Source organism: Pseudopodoces humilis, chromosome 8 (genome assembly GCF_049639895.1).
Source record: "Pseudopodoces humilis isolate 2021_Gansu_Grassland_sample_001 chromosome 8, ASM4963989v1, whole genome shotgun sequence".
In the NCBI taxonomy this organism is placed as follows: Eukaryota; Metazoa; Chordata; class Aves; order Passeriformes; family Paridae; genus Pseudopodoces; species Pseudopodoces humilis.
Genome location: NC_142207.1, coordinates 18,125,134 through 18,144,335, shown reverse-complemented (window position 1 = coordinate 18,144,335; position 19,202 = coordinate 18,125,134). Strand labels below are relative to the sequence as shown.

Below are 19,202 nucleotides of genomic sequence, written 5' to 3'. Positions count from 1 at the left end.
TCAGTGTAACCTGCGTGGCATTACTTTAAATTTACAACAGAGAAAAGTTTTTTTTAGAAATAGCACTCAAATATGATTGCTACCTAAAAATTTGGCTCTCATGTCTTAGCACAAAATAATAAATTATACTTAGAAAATAATGAGATAAATATTTTTTTCTTTATAATACAAAGATAATTCTTCACTTCAATTGTAAAATATAATTAAAATGATACATATATTGCATCCTTGGTAGCTAAAGACTTTCTTTAATATCTGTTTTTTGAGTTGTCTCAGAATACCCGATATGAAAAAGGGATTGAAGCATCGTGAGCTCTTAGACGCTATCCTACTAGAATCCTGAGTAGGATTAATAACCTCAAGAGTGTAAGTGTAAATCATGTTTAGATCTTTCAGAAAGGATACAGCTTCCATTTTTTTTTCTTTTTTTTTTTTTTACTTCTTACAAATCTATTTCTAAAATTTTATATATTTATATTTCATAGCACCTCTTGATATCCAATAGTTTTTAGTGGGGAAAAAAATGAAGACAAAACCATTAAATACAATAAAAAATGAAATCTTTATTCTTTTGGCTCAACTGTAATGTGGTTTACTGTTCTTTATGGTAATAGCATTTTCCTGCATGCAGTTCACCGACACACAAGTCAATATTTTTGTAAAAGGAGGAGTCAACATCGAATTTTTGCTTGTGTAAGAAACACAAAATGTCCTGATGTGATCAATTATACAAGTTTTCTATTTAATTCCTGTGGAAAAAAAAAACATTGTGGATCCCATATCATATTTAGAACAGTTCTAGTGCAGCATGAATCAACAAGAATAAGAATAGGCCATGTAAACAACACTGGTAAAGATTTCATGAATAAAAAGACTACCTTGAAACTTCTGATGCAGGCAGTGCTAGAATTTTAAACAAATCCTCCCCACCACATTTCAATTACAAGTTATATCTATTTGGAAGCAAGTGCATTTTGGACTCAGTTTGAAACTTATTTAACATTAAAATATGTGCAAAAATACAGTACTAATAAAAAAGCAGAAACCTAAAGCTACCCCATTCTTTCCTTTGTTTCTTATTTTGTGAAGTTCTTGAATTAAAAAGTGCTATGGATAGAAAGTAATAAAAGTGACAGTAACATCAACCTGAAGATAAGTCTCATTTCTTATTTTATGTACAAAATGCTGAAAAATAAAATAAAATGGTATTTTTTACAGTATTTATATTTTCTTAGAAAATTCTATCCATGTAGTTTTCAACAGATTAAGCAGTTTGCAACATGTCCTGTACAGTCTGAGTATGCACTGTACAGTAGTCACTTAAAATTTCAGAATGCAAAGCAAGAAGCTCTTAAATAACTGCAAACTATTGCTTGATGTCGTGAAAGAATTATGACCAATTGAGCAATTTATTTCACTTAACCACTGAGCTATGGCTTCCCATATTAGACTCTTAACAGTGGAAGGAGTAAAATTACAGCAGCAAAGGCAAGATAAACATGCATCAGTGATAGCTTCCAAACTATCTATAATGGTACAGAATACTTCATATTAGCTGTTGAGAACTTGCAAATTACACTTACTGTGGTACATATTTGATGCAATAAATATTGTGCACGTCATTATTTGTTTGCTCAAACATGCACCACGGGATAAAATAACTATTTACATAGAGGGTACTTTTTTAATCAACACATACAATGTCAACCTTGCTGAGAGCAGAAGATGGCTAAATGATACTGCAGGGTGAAGCAGAACAACTTCATAATCCTTATGTTTTGCAGGTTTTTGGTAAACTCAATTTCCCAAGGTCAGGTAAACTGTTTTCCGCAGAAGAATACTTAGAAGTGGATTCTATGTCCCTTGGTAGAATTTTTATGCAGAGATTGTTTAACTATTGTTAAATGACTTATGAAAAAATAAAACATCTGTTCTATTATTGTAGACTCTATGGGACTTTACAGGCACATTAAGATTTGTCTGGATGAGATACTAGATGGATACTGTTATTAAGCACCTCAACATACAGAGCCACCCTGAAACATGGAAGTAGTCAGACTGCTGCTTTGTGCGACGTCATGTTTTCCCATGCATGAACTACAAGTGCAGCATGCCTTCATGCAAATCACTTCTGTCTGTACATTATAGAGAATCCGAGAGTAGAACACCTGGTCCTCATACCCCCTTCCCCAACATAAAACCCATTTACAAAAATAGTCACATATAATAGTAAACAACCTGTGAATTAAAAAATGATAAGTTCACCAACACTGATTTTTGTAAAAATATGGCAAATGTGACTGTTGAAATGCTAACAGTGGATACAATTTTTGTACTGTGTGTTTCATGTTAAACACAGAGATTCATAGGTTTGCACCTTTTTTTTTTAACTGGTCCCTACAGTCTGGTTGGCCATTTTATCATCTCTTCAGCAGTGTCAGCTGGTACTAAAAACAACAACCTCCTGTCAAGATGTTACCCTGTTTCACAGAGTTGCAGTTTGATGACGAGGGGTCACTGTCTTGCTATAGGCACTGACCTTATATATATATAATTATATATATATCTATATATGTAAAAACTGACAGTTTGGCATGTACCTCCTACAGGAGTCCTGTTGACACAAATACATACTTTTTCAGGCTGTAAACAGTTTATTACAAACAGCGTTCTATGTTACTTTTTACTTTCCCTGCTGTCTTTACCTTTATCTTCTTTTTCTGATTTGTCTTTTTCATATTTATCCTTGTCTGGCTTTGTTACACTGTCGTAAGAAGGTGGGGAGGTTGTGGATGGTGTCATATCTGTTTTTTCTGGAGTGGAGTTCTCATTTAGTTTATCCATAATCATATCTTCTTTCGTGGGCAGATCATCTTCCTCTTTACCTTTATCCTGACTAAATATACATGATACTTTTTTGACTTTTTGCCTTAATAGGTGACGTCTGTAAGCACGCTGAATGATGACAGCAGACACCTCCTCCTGCTTTCGTTTCAGTGTGGTTGTAATTGGTTCATAGGAGACTTTAGAAGGATTGGCTGCCATAAACCGATCTTCCATCTGTATTCTGAGGGCATCCATCTCCCCACTTTCCCCCAGCACACGCTTTGTGAAAGCAAACAAGATGTCAAGGCAGTGAATTCGGTCACCGCTCACCATGGGCAGATCCATTGCAATAAGCTGGACTTTGTTTGGTTTTGCTATGAGAAGAGGTGGATCTAATGAAGCTGCAAAATCAGATAATTTACTGAATTCTATGAATTGTGTTGCATCGGGATCAAACTTCTCCCAGACTTCATAGAACATCTCAAAGTCATCCTCACTCAAGGGTTCAGCACTTTCTTCAGTAGCAACACTGAAGTTCTCCAAAATCACAGCAATGTACATGTTCACCACTACCAGGAAGGAAATGATAATATAACTGACAAAGAAGAAAATCCCAACAGAAGGGTTGCCACAGTCACCTTTCACAGAGCTCCCTGGATGATCTTTATGGGGGTCACAGTCTGGCTCCCCACTGTTAAGGATTGGGGCGAGCAAACCGTCCCAGCCCGCGGACGTGGTGATCTGAAACAGGCAGATCATGCTGTTGCCAAACGTTTCAAAGTTGAACATGTCATCAATCCCAACTTCCCTCTTGACATAGGCAAAGTTGGACATGCCAAATATGGCATAGATGAACATGACTAGGAAAAGCAGCAGCCCAATGTTGAACAGAGCAGGAAGAGACATCATCAAAGCAAAAAGCAGAGTGCGGATTCCCTTAGCGCCTTTAATGAGGCGCAGGATTCGACCGATTCTGGCAAGCCGGATGACTCTGAATAGTGTGGGAGATACGAAGTACTTCTCAATCATCTCAGCTAAGAACATACCTAGGAAAAAACAAGTTAAATCAGTAAAATTTTTTTCATTTAAAAACCATTGTAAAAGATGCATTCTACAAGGATTGTAGAACTTTAGGAAGAGTAGGATACTTAAACAGATTTTTAGGAATTAGCCATTTGGTTTCTTTTATAAAACCTTTGTGTTTAGTATACTTTTTTAGAACAAACTGGTAACTAGAGTATATATATTAGCAAATACTGAGATCAGAGGAATACCCTTTTGTTTAACGGTAGCAAAATAATCTTAGTTAATCTGAAGAAAAATCATATTCACAGTAGGATTAAAATTCCATGTAATCAAGTTAGGTTATGCAAAAAAGTATGTATACTTGAAGAGAACTGTGACTTCTTAATCATACATAAAATAACATGAACACAGGTTTATTACTAATGACACAAATTCTGAACATAAACAAACTGATAAAAGGTTTTTTATAATTCATAGAAGAATGAAAGAATTGAGCATTGTACTATGTATTAAGCCTCAAAGCAGAAAAATAACTTTTTTGATACAAAAATAGAAAAACTGATTTGCATATTAAGGAGTACTTAAAAGTTAAAATAACACAATTTTACCAGAGTTCTTTCAAGTTTGCTGCTCTATATAAAGCAAAGATAAGTGGAGTCATTATTTGTTACCACATCTGCTTCAGCTCTGATTCTCCAGTGCTCACTCCACCTCAGGCACAAAGCCTCCCAGGATCAAACAAAATCAAAGTAAGCAAATGGTTTAACCCTGCTGTCTGGTGCATGCATCCTACCCTCATAACAGTTCCACGCAGATTTTGTTCTTGCATTTTGGATGTCTGAAATCTTTCACCAGCAACTGTCACTGTAACTTTATATCAAAATTGCCTTTCATGTATGAGTTGGAAACTCTACTGATTTTGGAATAAAGATCTAATTTCAGCCAATAAAAAAAGTAGGTGTGTGAAACCTCTTGCTAAAAAAATTCTTACCATACTTTTCAGTTATCCTATGGCTAAGACTTTCTAATGATAAAGGGGAACCAAAATATAAATCAATTTTACACACCAAATATATTTCCATTTTCACAGAATTAGACATTTCATAAAAATGAGTTGCTCTTACCTACTATGGAGAGAATCACAACCACAAAATCAAAAATATTCCAACCTATAGTAAAGTAGTAATGACGAAGTGAAATCAATTTCAGGACAAATTCTCCAGTGAAAAGTACAATAAACACCAGGTTAATCCAATATAAAATGTTTTCCATATCTTCACTTTGATCATCTGTTTCGACCATCATTGTGACCATGTTAAGGCAGATAAGTATCATGATACTGATATCAAATGCTTGTTTTGTTACAAAATCAAAGACCATGCCTTGGAATTTGTTCTGTTATAGCAGAAGAAAGAAAAAAAATGGTATTTCAGATTAATAAGTCTTATATCACATTTTTTTAGCTTACAATTTATTTCAGCCTAAGGCATAATAGAAAAAATACAATTTTTAAATATATTTAAACATAACAGAAAATATTTTTATTCTTACTGCTGGTCGAGGTATAGGCTTTTGTGGTTTCTTTGAACCCAATTTTTTCATTGCATTGTAGTATTTCTTCTGTTCTTCTGTCATAAAAATGTCTTGACCTCCAAAGTAAACCCAAGAGACAAAAACTGGTTACAATCATGTATCTTTATTGATTATTTATAAATAATACTAATGATCACTCTTGCTCACATTTTCATCTGTAGGAACAGACATAAAAAATCCTCCTTTATGTTTTTTATATTAAATATTAAGCTTCAGAATGTGTTGAGTTCAGCAGCTGGAACACTGATACCTTTTCAGGCAGTGTTGACAAAACCCAAAGACAAAAGAGGGTGCAAATAAAGATAATACAATGTTTTTTATCAAAGTTCAGAAATCTATACTGCTGAACTCTGTGACATGAAGGTAGTAGAGCAAAGATTTTTTATAGCTACATTTGGCTATTTCAATGGTTAGCCTTTTGTGAGTCACTTATGGCATCAGTCTCAAACCTATATCTTTACAAAGATGATATTGAGTATTTCACTAACTATGGAGAGTCATAGATTGTCACTTGTCCATCAAACCCTCATCAAGCCAAACCTCAAGCTTTCATAATTTAATGTATTTACTTTGCAGCGCTCTTAATTAATTTATCATAAAAAAATCTTATGAATAAAGTTGTCATCAGTTGACCAAAAATAAGAATATTTCATGTTCTTTTCAGAATAACAATGAAGTACTTATCTTCTTTTTCTGCTGGTTGAAATTGTCTATGATGACACCAATAAAAAGGTTCAAGGTAAAAAATGATCCAAAGATGATAAAGATGACAAAGTAAAGATACATGTACAGGTTATCTTCATACTTCGGCTGATCCAAAACCTGCAAAAAAGGCACAGAAACTGCACATTAGTTTAACAGTGAATACAAAGTATCTGCTGGATAGAATTTAGGGCTCTATCACTGTGACCTTTGGTTCTTATGGTCAAATCCTGACATATAGTCCAGTGATTTTCAATCTACAGGAAGTTACATTCTTGAAAAAAGGCTTTGCTATCAAACCTGATACTTCACTTTTGAAAATGTAACTAGCCTGTACAAATGTAGAATAAATACTGAAAACACAATTGGTTTAAACTTGTGAAGTTCCACCTGAGTGTACAGACAACCAGAAACACCAAGTTTTACATCTGCAGAATTTTCTGTAAATCTTGTGGGAGGCTGTTGTTGTGGCCTTGTGGAGATTTCACTGCTACAGGCACTTAGGAAACTTCACAGAATTATGGAAGAGAGGCATCCAAACCATGTTTAGTCTAAGCATATTTTCTTGGTATAGCTATCCACTTTCACTATACTACAGCAGGCCTGCTGTGATTGCAGCTTACCAAAACAAGATGGAGCTTTACCAGTATAGTTTATTCAATTGATTACATAGACCTAGAGGAAAACTTGCACTAAGTGAACGAAGCGCAGGCAAAAGGGTAAGAAAACACACAGGTCTAATTAAAAAAAACCACTGTGCCCTAAAGAAAGGAGTCAGGCACCTTGCAGAGCACAATGAAAGTCTTAAGTATAAATAAGATCAGTATTGCAAAAAAAAAACAACCCTCTCTATATCGGTGTCTGTTTCCAAATATAAAGACTGGCTTAATGCAAAATGATAGGAGGAAAAGTATTTCATGGCAATAGGTGTGTTGTAGGATTAAGGAATTTTGATTTGTACCATAGAGAACATGGAATCCTTTAGGACTGCTCCTCTGCTTTCCTCATTTCTTGTATTTTTCCCATGGTTTCCATTTTCTTTAACTACAAAATCATAGTAACTCTTTGTTCTTTCATTTTTACTGTAATTTCTGAAAGATGTTCAAATTACACTCTCAAATCTTTGAGCTCATACAATCAAAACAAATGGAGTCAAGGGACTGTACTTACATTACGAGAATCCACTGCTGCATACATGATATCCATCCATCCTTTAAATGTAGCCTATAAAAAGAACACAGGTGTTTAGGTCACAATTTCCTGGAAAATAGCTTGTCAGAAGCATTTTTAGGAGCTGAAGACTAAGTATCTTTAGTACTCATCATAAAAATCAGCAGAGTGCAATCCTATTAGCTGACTCTTGCCTTCTATTGTATGTTTTATTCATGTAAAAGAATTGCAAGCCAGTTCTAATATCTGAATATAGAGGACACAGCATCCATTAAGAACTTTTGTCTATTATGAATAACATCTGATGTAAAGATTATTTTTTCTGTGCATGAGCATTAGGGGTTTACTTGATACAGATTCAATACATCTAAGGTGTATCAGATTTGAATTACACTTTTTTTTCATAGTCAGTATATCCTTTAGCATTTGTGTTATTTCTGTAGAGTCATGAATTTATCCCACACTTCATAATTCAAACTAATAATTGAGAGACTAAATTTCTAAATTAAAAAAACAAAAGTAAAAAACTTTTTACTTTTACAAGTAAACAATAGAGATATAGAAAGAGAAATAGAAATTAAGGACTGGTGACTTACCACTTGGAGCAGAGAAAGGTAACCAAGGCCTACGTTGTCAAAGTTAACCTTCACATTCTTCCATCTGGCAGTTTCATTGTTTTGTATGAGCTCCTCACATTGACTAAAGTTGTTAATTTGGCTGATATCAAATCTCTCATCAGTTGTAGTGTTAACACAGTAGTAAAACTTTCCAGCAAATAGATTTACTCCCATGATACTAAATATCAGCCAGAATATAAGGCAAACAAGAAGCACATTCATAATAGATGGAATCGCTCCTAACAGGGCATTCACCACAACCTGGGATATAAATGAAATCAAAGAAAGACACTGTAAGAACACAGGCACCAGGATCTTACAAATGCTTCATCAGCCTCTCTCAAATGTAACATGCTATTATAATTCTAATGTCTGTGTTATACTTCAATTGTTGAGAGTAACAAGTTAGAAAAGCAGTATAGAGAAAATATAAAATGCCAAACTTAATTAGCAGGAAAAAATACAAGTAGTAGGAAATGGTAGCTTTAAAGAATGGGTAAAATAAGAACCAGTAAAACAAACTAAATAAAAAAAAAGGAAAAATAAGTATTTATCTGTACTTTCTAGAATATTTACTTAATGTATGTCTGCAAATACTCTATGTAATCACTGACTGAATCAAACAAACCGAATTTTTAATATTACATGTTTACTGGATAAACAAATCCAAGTTCAAATCTATTACTGAGCATATTTCTAATTGAAATTAACTTTGAATCTTTTTGAAAATAAAACCCAGTGATGTATGCATATTCCTTTGGATGTTTACATATAGAATCAGAAAAGTACAAATGTTCAAACCAGGAAATCTACTGAGTATCTGAACACATCAGAGTTGTTAGTGTTCAGGAAACTGGCAGATAAAGAAGTCTCTTGAAAAAGAGACTTGATTTAATTCCCAACTGAATTTTGGGAAAAATCAGGCTTCAGGAAATAAGAATGTGAAAATGAGTTCATATGTGTTGATGAGCAACAATTAAAACATGCCAGAATGAAAATAAAACACTAAGGAAAATAAAATTTGGGAGAAAGTAGGTCCATTATGAATGAGAATTATTAATTTAATGACGGAATTGATGATGCTAAATTAGTTAATTCCTATTTTAATTCTCTCTTCAAATAACTCTAAGAATATAATCTTTTTTAAGTAGAGACCACTGCCACCAAGTTTGCCAAAACAACTGAATCAGATCCGTAAAAGTAAAGTTTGCTTATTTTTTAAATGCAAAACACTAACTATTACTTTGATACCTTTTTTATAATAATTTAGTTTATATGATGTAAATACTAGGGCAGATTCTCTAGCATAATAAACTTGTTTTTTCTGTTTGAACTATAAATATGTAGTGAAGGTCTGTGAAGTATTTTGGCATAACAGTAATATCTGCAACTATGTAATATCATCCACAGCAGCAATGAATTATAAAATTAGTCATCCAGGTAGATGGGCTTTCATTCCTTGCCTTTTACAGAACAGAAAATAAACCCTTTGAATATTAGATAAGTGATGAACCACCATTACGTACTATAAAGAACTGGGCTGAAGAAAAGGATAAATTCCTGCTTTACTTTCAGGGCCCCATTCCTACCAAAATACCAGCTCTTTTGGGTGATACCTACTTTGGACAACATTTGAGAGCCTATAGGACTTCAGTGAAATTCTTGTTTTAATTTAGGAACGGAATTAAATAAAGTTGCTTTCAGTGTAAGCTACTCCATGACTCTGTAAAAGCACAGAATGGTGCATGAAGTCCAAATCTTCCATGATTTTTTGTTTGTTTGTACCTTTTTCTCCATATATGTTAAATCAAATTATTTTTACAGAAATTTGGAATAATAAATGGCAAGATCATTTTTTCCCAATTTGGGAGTATTTTCCAAATATATTAGTTTTATAAAATTTAAAGTTATCTCAATTCTTCTACTCAGCAAATGTAACTAGATTTCTTAAATGTAATAATATCATCCATCAGGAACGATTCTTGAGATATAAAGAGATAGTTAATGAAGTGAAAATATTTGTCCTCAAGCTTTCAGTCTCAGTACACCCAAGAATTCTGTTCCTCTTTCTGCTGCAGCTGCAGGTCCAGTCATGTTCTTTCTTTAATTGCTGGATTTCTACAGCTGACCTACTTTCTCTGGTATTAGTCTGAGTCCCGAAGCTATAGAGAACCAGCTTGTGTTACAAATCATTTGAAGACGCTCAAAACATATGGTTGAGCATCACTGGAAACACTGATCCCAAACCTTCCAGCTTCCACTGGTAGTAAGGGTGTGAGAAAAGGGGGCTAGGCCTGACAGCAAATGAAAGCAGGGGAAGCATAAGGAAGACATCAAACTCCTTGTTTTGTAGTTGAAAGAAAAAGGTATTAGTGCCTAGCATCATACAGCAGAGAGTGATACTGCTTGGGACAAAGCATGGACAGATTAATTATATTCCCACAGGCTATTTTAATAAAAGTGTCAGTTAAAGTATAACTTTCCTAGCAATGACAGTGGTGGGAAGATGCAGGGAAAAAAACCCCACTTTTTCATAGGGGCAATTTTTTTCTATTAGGTACTAGTTTGGGCAGGCATAAGTCCAGATCCTAGAGAATGGTACAGTGAGTTAAAAATTTTATATGTATTGAACGGAATTTCCTGCTTGTATATGGGAAGTATGATGCTCAACAGAAGTAAATTTGTATTATAAGTATAAATTTAAATTATAAGTCTATGCAAATATATGCATTGTACTGCATTGTCATATTTTCATATAATAATAATAATAATAATAATAATAATAATAATAATAATAATAATAATATTGTCATATTTTCAGTTCATACATGATAAAAACCAATGGAATGAATATGTTATGGACAGACATCTTGAATTTCCATGTATCAGACCTTAAAATGTTCTTATACTAATGTCTTCATCAACTTGAGCTACTGTATCTTTAAAGACACTAAATTTGGAATTAATTACTTTAAAAGAATCAAAATTCCTTACATCCATTGGGCTATTTCAATGGTTAATTGCCTAACTAGTGAAATGATAGGTCACATTTCTAGTCTTAAGTAAACTAACTTCATTTACTACTTTTTATTGTTTTTTTTTTTCTAAATTCATAAATCTTTTCCTCATCTGGATATTGTACAAAGAGATACAGTTGGCAGATCAGGATCAAATCCATAGGTAAAGTTTACACCAACATGGAAGTCATGGGATTGACAATTATTCATAAACCTTCATGACAAGGTTATTGGTTTTTTCCTTGCAACGATAAACTTCCACTTAAGCAATTTTACATAAAATTTGAAATATTTTTATTTGGATTTTTCGTTTTGTTAATCATTGTCATAACAAAAAAACCCAACAGTTAATGTGGTTTTAGTGAGATAATATTGATGCTTTAGAAAGGCCTTACCTCTGATATAAACATCCCAAATTTTAAAATTTGGTTTAGTAAAAGTCTAGAAATTTTTTGAAGGCAAAGAAATGCTATTTCCTGTTTGAATTTATAACATTTCATCAAAGCCCATTTCCTTTTTGGTTGAAGTCTCTTCTCTTACTTTCCACACACAGAGAGCATAACATTTTCTTCAGAAGGTCACCAATTTGTAGTTGACTTACAAATTAGCTGATCAGCTTATCACCTGGGGTGCCAAAGAATAGTGATCACAGGAGGGAGCTCATACAAGGATCCCTTTTAATTATGGCAGTAGGGTTCCAGTTCAGGTGCATCTGCTGATGCCCACTATGGCAGTATGTCCAAGAGAGACAGATGGACCCTGAAGGTGTAAGCCAGACATCTTCCTGTGGCTGGAGCTAGAAATATCTACCATATCTGGTTGTTCACTACTACTCCTGGGAGAAACATTTCTAGAGTGTTTGAGTCATAGCAGAGTACATTGTGTCTTTGTCCATTTCAGTGCACTAAAGAAGTGATTTAAACCAACTACTTTGACTTTGCACTGAGACAGACTGAATGTGCCCTGTTGGGCAGCTCAGAGTCTCAGCTGTGGTAACTGATACAGTGATAATGAACAGCTGGGGACAGTAACTTCTCAAATATACCAGCAAAAGTCTAATATATTTTCACATTAGTCTTCAAAATTTTCAGGCTGTTTAGTGCTCCATACATCATAATCAACAATTCCCAATCAATATGGAAAGCAGTAAGCAACCAGAATCATAAAGCCAGCTCTATCTCTGACTTGCTAGAAAAGTTTTCTTAAACAGAACGCAATGGTTCTAATATGAAAGAGAGAAGGTATTTTAATGGAGCAAATTTACTTATTAAAATACAAATTAATTACAAAACTTTTAGTTCTAAAAGACATTCCCAATTCATATATACAGAATACTATGTTAAAAGATATAGACTATGTATGATAGTCTAAACTGGTATAAAATACAGATGTGCATGCATACATGGCTGTATGTGCACACTTCTGAGAGAAAGTATTGGAGTTTTTTTAAACTGTTCTGACTATAGCAGGATGTGTTTGTATAGGATAAATTCAGTAATATTGCAGAGATCCATGCAGTTGATAAATCCTTGGGCCCTCCATGAAAATATGAAACATGGTGAAAGGCCAAGGAGCCTCATTATGTGTAACAATATGTCCAATAACACATGAATTCATATAAGCAGATGAAGCCTTTTGCTTATATGTTAGTGATAAATGAGAAATATATAGGATGGTAGTGTAGCATTTCTGCATGGATTGGTCGTTGATTATTCTGCATGCATTGTTTCTGTGGATGCATGCATTATTTCAGATTCTTTCACGTTGTCTTACCCTCATCCCTTCAAATCGCGACAAGGCTCTCAGAGGTCTCAAAGCTCTTAGTGTCCTAAGGGATTTAATCGCACCAAGTTCTGAGTAGCCCAAGGCATTAGCTGTTAAGCTAACCAAAGAGACCTACACAAAAACAGAAAGGCAATATTGCTCATTCATCTTTATATCCTTTTGATAAATATGGTGGGAATGATGTGTGCCCTGAACTTCTCAAGAAGATTCAAGGCTGGACCTCTTTCTCCAGGAAACCCTCTACAATGCAGAAAAATCTTTATGTCAGACAAAGTAGAATAAAAATATATTCTAGGTACCTGTTGATGAAATCATGTTGGTAGAATGGTTTAAAAGTGCCTTCTATATTCACATAAACCAGTCAACATTTGGTGGGATTTAAAGAAAAATGAAGTCACATGCAAAAACAAAACACCCAAAAGCTGGGTGAATTGGAATGGACAATTTAAGTCAGGACTTCCCATGGTATCTTCAGAACTTGATGAGAATGTAAACGCTCTCAAAAACCACATCCAGACCTCGTTTTTGGTCAAATGTAACTTTCTAGTGTCCAGAAAATCTTATTCAACAGCCATAGCTACCAGTGCTGTTCAGATTTAACCACACTAATCAAGACTGAGAACCAACTGTTAGACAATGGTAGAAGCTTCACTGTTAGGCATATCCACACTTCATTACATTCCCTGTGACTCCTTTAACCACTTCATCAATTCTGGCTTGCATAACGCTGGTCTGGTCTGCAGGCAGATGAGTAAATAAACTAGAATAGCTGTAAAATAAATAATACAATTATCTTTCATCAATAATCCTTGGAAATGTATTTCTAATAGCCATTGGGAAGGAGTGGCCCTAATAAATCCAAAATAAAAAAAAATACCTATTTCTGTCCATTTAATGCCCTACCCTTCCATCCTGCCTGTTCTCTCAATTCCTTCATTTCCAATTTGTTCTTTTTGGTCTTTTTAATTTCAATCCCCTGATTATAGAATAAAAAGAATGCTTCTCATATTCATTTTTTTATTTTAAAAATTGCACCAAGGTAAGGTTGTCATGGAAAACTAATAAAGTTATTTATAAGGGTCACAGAAGTAACAAAACCACAGATTATCAAATAAGAATTGAATATTTGTTGATAAATACAAATTCTACTGGTCATGGCAATTTACACATCAGTTGATTGAGCCAATACATATTTTATAAAGATACAGACTCAATCATGAAATACTCTATGAGCATATAGTCATGTCTTATCAAAGGATTTGCAATGCTGGTCTGGATTTACAAGGTATAGTGTTTTCCAAGCTTTTTGTAGTAAAGATCTCATGAGGATCTATCACTGTAGTTTTAGGGAGATATTTAGCAATTTCTATAGAATTCTGGTGCTTTTTATAATGCGCAGTAGGTAGTTTAAGACATACTCTTGGATTCCATGGGAATTACATTTGTGGAACTGAGAGATGCCTATTAACACAAACAGAGGTAAGTCAGGCTATTGGGGATGGAAGGGAAATGACTATCTGCTATAAGATCAAAGATCTGTAGTTTTCCATTTATGCTACCCAGTACTTTACATACATTGTTGAGCATGTAGACTTGAAATTACAATGCACTTCTCACTAGGTCTCCTTCAGACAATGTGTATCTGCCTCTAGGTAGTGCAGCCTTTGGAAAATCATGTGGGAACCCATTCTAAGGGGGCTCATCTACGGTTCTCTGAAGTGTCTCTTTGAGGTCACCCCCATGATACAGTGAAAAGTGCAAAGGTACTGAATAGTACAACGGAATTGACAATTCCTAGCAGTATTTTCCTTTCATATTGCACAGAGGCAGGACACTTAAAGTATTTGATTAGAATAACTAGAAACAGTTTGAGAAATTACTTCCATGTACAAAAAAACTGAAGAGGATGAAAGCATATTTTCTATACCACCAAAAAAAGATAGTAAAAAGCATCATTTCAAGAAAGAATTACAACTTCATAAAACTAGAGAATTTCAACAAAACATCTCTAGAGAAATAAGTATATCAAAAATATTTTTTTCCATTCTAAACAGAATTATAAACCATACCACCACAGCAGTTTAAATAGAGTTGAATAGAACAAAAATCCTATCCTGAAAACATAATATTCTGTTTTTTAAAGCCTATCGTACAGGATATGAAAAAGAATACATACATCAACAATCAGGAAGTCCAGCCAGCACCACGCATTAGTGAAATAGGTTTGAAAACCATAAGCAACCCATTTTAAAAGCATTTCCAGAATGAAGATGTAGGTGAAAACTTTGTCAGCATATTCCAGCATGGTCTTGATAGTTTTACGTTGCTCTATGTAGATATCTTCAAATGCCTGTGAAAAAGATTTTTGAAGATATAATTAAATATCTTCACAATTTGCAGTGTCATATAGGAATGGCCAGGAAAAAATTCAAATTGAAAAAGTATACATGATGATAAGGCATATATCTTTCCCTCAAGCATAACTTGGGCTTTCACCTAATACAAGCTGGGACCAAACATTCGTCTTTCAGCTGAGCTGAACAGTGATACACAAAACTTACTGTAAGACTACTCTTCAAACTTCAATTTGTTTCAAACTTTAATTTGTTTCCATGAATAATGTTTGTGTGACCAGGTTTTGGTAGTGGGGGAGTTGAGTGGTGGCTTATGTGGGAAGCTCCTCCATGTCCAGCAGATCCAATGCCAGGCTCCAGGACAGACCCACTGCTGGCCAAGGCCAAGCCAATCAGGAATAATAGAAACACCTCTATGCAATATATTTAAGAAAGGAAAACAAAAATATATTGCACAGGTGGAATTGCAGGCAGAGAAGAGTGGAGTGAGAATATGCGAGAGGAACAGCTCTGCAGATACCAAGGTCAGTGGAGAAGGAGGGGCACAAGGTGCTCCAGGTGCCAGAATGAGATTTTCCTGCAGCCTGTGGTAAAGACCATGGTGAGGCAGCTGTGTCCCTGCAGGCTATGGAGATCCACAGGGATGCAGAGATCCACCTGCAGCCCCTGGCAGAGCCCCATGCTGGAGCAGGGCTTTGCCTGAGAACAGGCTGTGAATCTGTGGGAAACTCATGCTGGAGCAGGCTCCTGGCAGGGACCTGCAGACCATGGAGAGAGGAGCCCATGTTGGAGCAGGTGGCCCAGGAGGACTTGTAGGACCAGGAGGATTGGATCAGGCTGCGCCTGAAGGCCTGCACTCCATGGAATAGTGATGCACACTGCAATGGTGTTTTGAGAACTGTTGCCTGTAGGATGGACTCACATAGGAGAAGTCCATAGAGAACTGTCTCCCATGGAAGGGGCCCCATGCTGGAGCAGGGGAAGGACTCCTCTCCCTGAGCAGTGGCAGAAGCACTGTGTGATGAACTGACCCTAACTCCCATTCCTTGTCTACCTACTGTTGGAAGGGAGGATGTAGAGCTGAGAACGAGGGAGAGGTGGGGTGAAGGTGTTTTTAAGATTTAATTTACTTCTCATTATCCTCTGATTTTGTTAACAATAAATTCAGTTAATAGCCTTAGGCTGAGTCTGTTTTGCCCATCACAGTATTTGGTGGCTGATCTCTCCTGGGCCTTATCTCAACCCCGTGAACCCTTTGTTATGTTTTCTATCCCTTGTCCGCTTGTGGAGTTACGGAACACCTTTGGTGGGAACCTGACATCCAGCCAGGGGCCACTACAGATAGCAAGGGTCTACTGACATAAGGATTTCCTTTGTGGAAGTTACATATTTATATTAAAATTATATGAGGGATCTAAAATTACTCTGTGATACAATATTTTTGAGGAATAATTGAAACCAAACTATGTACACTAATCCAGAAAGCAATCCTAAATAGAGAGTACTGTCTTGTCAAAAGAAAATGTACACATTGACAGTGAATCACTGTGCATTGAGCCAAGCGTACCAAGAATATTATATTCTGTTCCTGCTATGAGAAACTAATTACTTGAATACCTACTCAGTGCACCTGATTTAACACCAATCTGTAAATTATCTAATGGAATTGTGTTGGTACTTTCCTCCTCAGTTTGACAATTTGAGTTGTGGCTGCTAAATTCATAGCTCAGCTGTGTTTTTGTTTAAATTTGTATCAAAAAAAAAAGCTATTATCATCAATATTAAGACATGCTAACACCAGTCTGATAAAACTTATTTCTTATTTCCATTAACAATATATTTTGAACATGCCAATTCGTTTCAGAGCCCACAAGCAAATTCTTACATGTCCTACAATAGATGTCAAATACTTGCAAATATGTTTATATTAGAACATTCATTAATTTGATATCAAATTCTAATTTGTTACCTGTAGCTATTTGATTAATTTTAAATGCTTGCTAATAGTCACAATAGTTCCACACTTAATTTACCAGAGCACCGCTGCTGAGAAGAATCATGAAGACTATGAAGGTCTCAAACCAGTTGTGTTCAACAATCTTATAGCAGGTTTTCCTAAGATTCCACCAGATTTTCCCCTTTCCTTCTTCTACACTGACTTGACAGCATTTGAATCTCCGTACGCACCCTAAATGTGATAATAAATTTTGAGATGTCAGAATAAAGTAAATATTTATTAGGAATCACAATTTATGGTAATCGTTTGACTTATTTCAGTGCTACTGCATTAGATCCTTATAATTCCTCTTTGAGCATTTTTGTTTAGTATTTGAATTTAAAGCTTTTTATCTTTCTCAATACCTTCCAAAGAGAGAGAGAGAGAGAGAATGTGAGAACAGTAAATCTATGGCAGTAACTCTGAAAGAGTTACTAATACAAACAGATATTACAACTAATAATCACTAAACTTTTTTTTGCTTTTGGATAAAAAGAGAATCCAATCCAAGTCAATACAATTAGGTCTATTTATCTTGCCTTTATTTTGCTTTGCCTACCTTCTGTAAAACAAGCTTCTGGCTCTAGAACTTCTTCAGGTTCTGCTTCTGGCTGTTCACCTTCTGGAGGTAGTCCAATATCAACTGTGCTGCCTTCTGATGAACTGGATGCATTCAATTTCTGTGAATGAAACCCCACATAGTTATTTTTTTCCAGTTTTATTATTCTGAATAGAAATGTATGTTGGAAACTTGTATCAAAATATTTTGAATGTATTCAGTGCTGTGATATTAAAATAATTTCTTATCTACAATCTAAAATGCCATATTGCTCTACTACAGGTGAGGTCACAAGATTAGAAACTACATAATGTGCATTTTCCCTATTGAAAATATTTTGATATTTTCATACAAGGAATTGCTGAAATTATTAGAGTATTATTCTGTGCCACACATAAGAATTTTGAATTGAAATTTCAGTAAGCTAAGAATGGGTGCTTTCCACATTTTGTACTGTTTAATTATTCCAATCATGTGGCTGCATTTTAGGTTACACTTCAGATAGCATGTGCTAGTACAAATAAATTTCCAACATCATGACCAAACCAACAGCAAGCTGCACTGATGTATTTTCATGTCTCAAGTAAATATTATTCTAGCAAGTCTGTAAAAATCTAAATCTAAAAAGTTTGAATATAATTTTTTCATTATTATTGACATGAAAACACATGTTATGAGTTTCATAGGATAATTTAGTTATCTTTATTTCCAAAAGAGCAGCACATTACTTTAGGAGCAGTAGCTGATATTTTGCATACTCACTTGCCAATGCATTTTCTGAATTTACTGTGCATTTTGAAACTACTTATTACTTTGGTACAGTACACATAGATGTCCAATTACTATAAAAGGCCAAAAAAATTTTGAATGACTAAAGTAAAAGCAAATGCTTTTAAAACAATACTGAAATAATACTGCACCAATAAATCATACAAATATTATAATCCAAATCTTAAAAATTATTCTTTCACACCATCATATGATGTTGGCAACAGACAAATATGAGTACTATAGTAAGTAAAAGTAGTTTGATTACAGCATTCTATGACTCTTCTAATGTTATCACTATACGGAGTATAACATCAGTAAAATGGCTGCATTGATAAATAGCTAATCTTACAAAGGGAATGATGTAAGCAGATTTAGAATAGAATCTATAGGGAATTAATATTAGACAGAGATATTCTATGATAACATTAAAGACAGATATTTTTGCTGACACTTAAATCTGAAGTTAGAGGCATTATTCCTTTAAAACATTTCTGAGTAGCTTCAAAGTCTATACAGTTTATTTGTAAACGAAATGTAAACAGTATTAGTCTGTGGATATAGAAAGTAACTTGAGACATTAATGTAATTTTATATAGCAACAAATATTCAGCATGTTCTTTGAACAAAAAGAAGATTCATTCCTTTCTCCCCTATTCTGATTCTATTGACTCACAATATATTGTGCTGTGATTCTGACAGCAGCTTAACTTAGATTTTTGTGTACCATGGTTCACTATAGAGCACATTTCAGAGGAAGGCCAAACAAATGGAAACCTGTATTGGAGG

General features: G+C 34.6%; 1 protein-coding gene across 7 annotated transcripts in view; it reads right to left on the bottom strand.

Annotated features, from left to right (window-relative positions):
• Positions 1-543: 543 nt before the first annotated feature.
• Positions 544-19,202, bottom strand: part of LOC102109585 (sodium channel protein type 2 subunit alpha) — a 75,473-nt gene continuing 56,814 nt past the window's right edge. For 4 of the 7 annotated variants that reach the window (XM_088059213.1, XM_088059215.1, XM_088059212.1 and 1 more), the window contains exons 18-27: positions 17,646-17,766; positions 17,124-17,278; positions 14,913-15,086; positions 12,725-12,847; positions 7,914-8,195; positions 7,318-7,371; positions 6,130-6,267; positions 5,404-5,508; positions 4,977-5,247; positions 544-3,872 (exon numbers count right to left, since the gene is read on the bottom strand). In XM_088059213.1, the coding sequence (XP_087915339.1) occupies positions 2,677-3,872; positions 4,977-5,247; positions 5,404-5,508; positions 6,130-6,267; positions 7,318-7,371; positions 7,914-8,195; positions 12,725-12,847; positions 14,913-15,086; positions 17,124-17,278; positions 17,646-17,766 (2,619 nt within the window). In that variant the 3' untranslated portion in view covers positions 544-2,676. The remainder of the gene's footprint in view (positions 3,873-4,976; positions 5,248-5,403; positions 5,509-6,129; positions 6,268-7,317; positions 7,372-7,913; positions 8,196-12,724; positions 12,848-14,912; positions 15,087-17,123; positions 17,279-17,645; positions 17,767-19,202) is intronic. The other 3 variants (XM_088059218.1, XM_088059216.1, XM_088059217.1) reach the window with 1 other exon arrangement.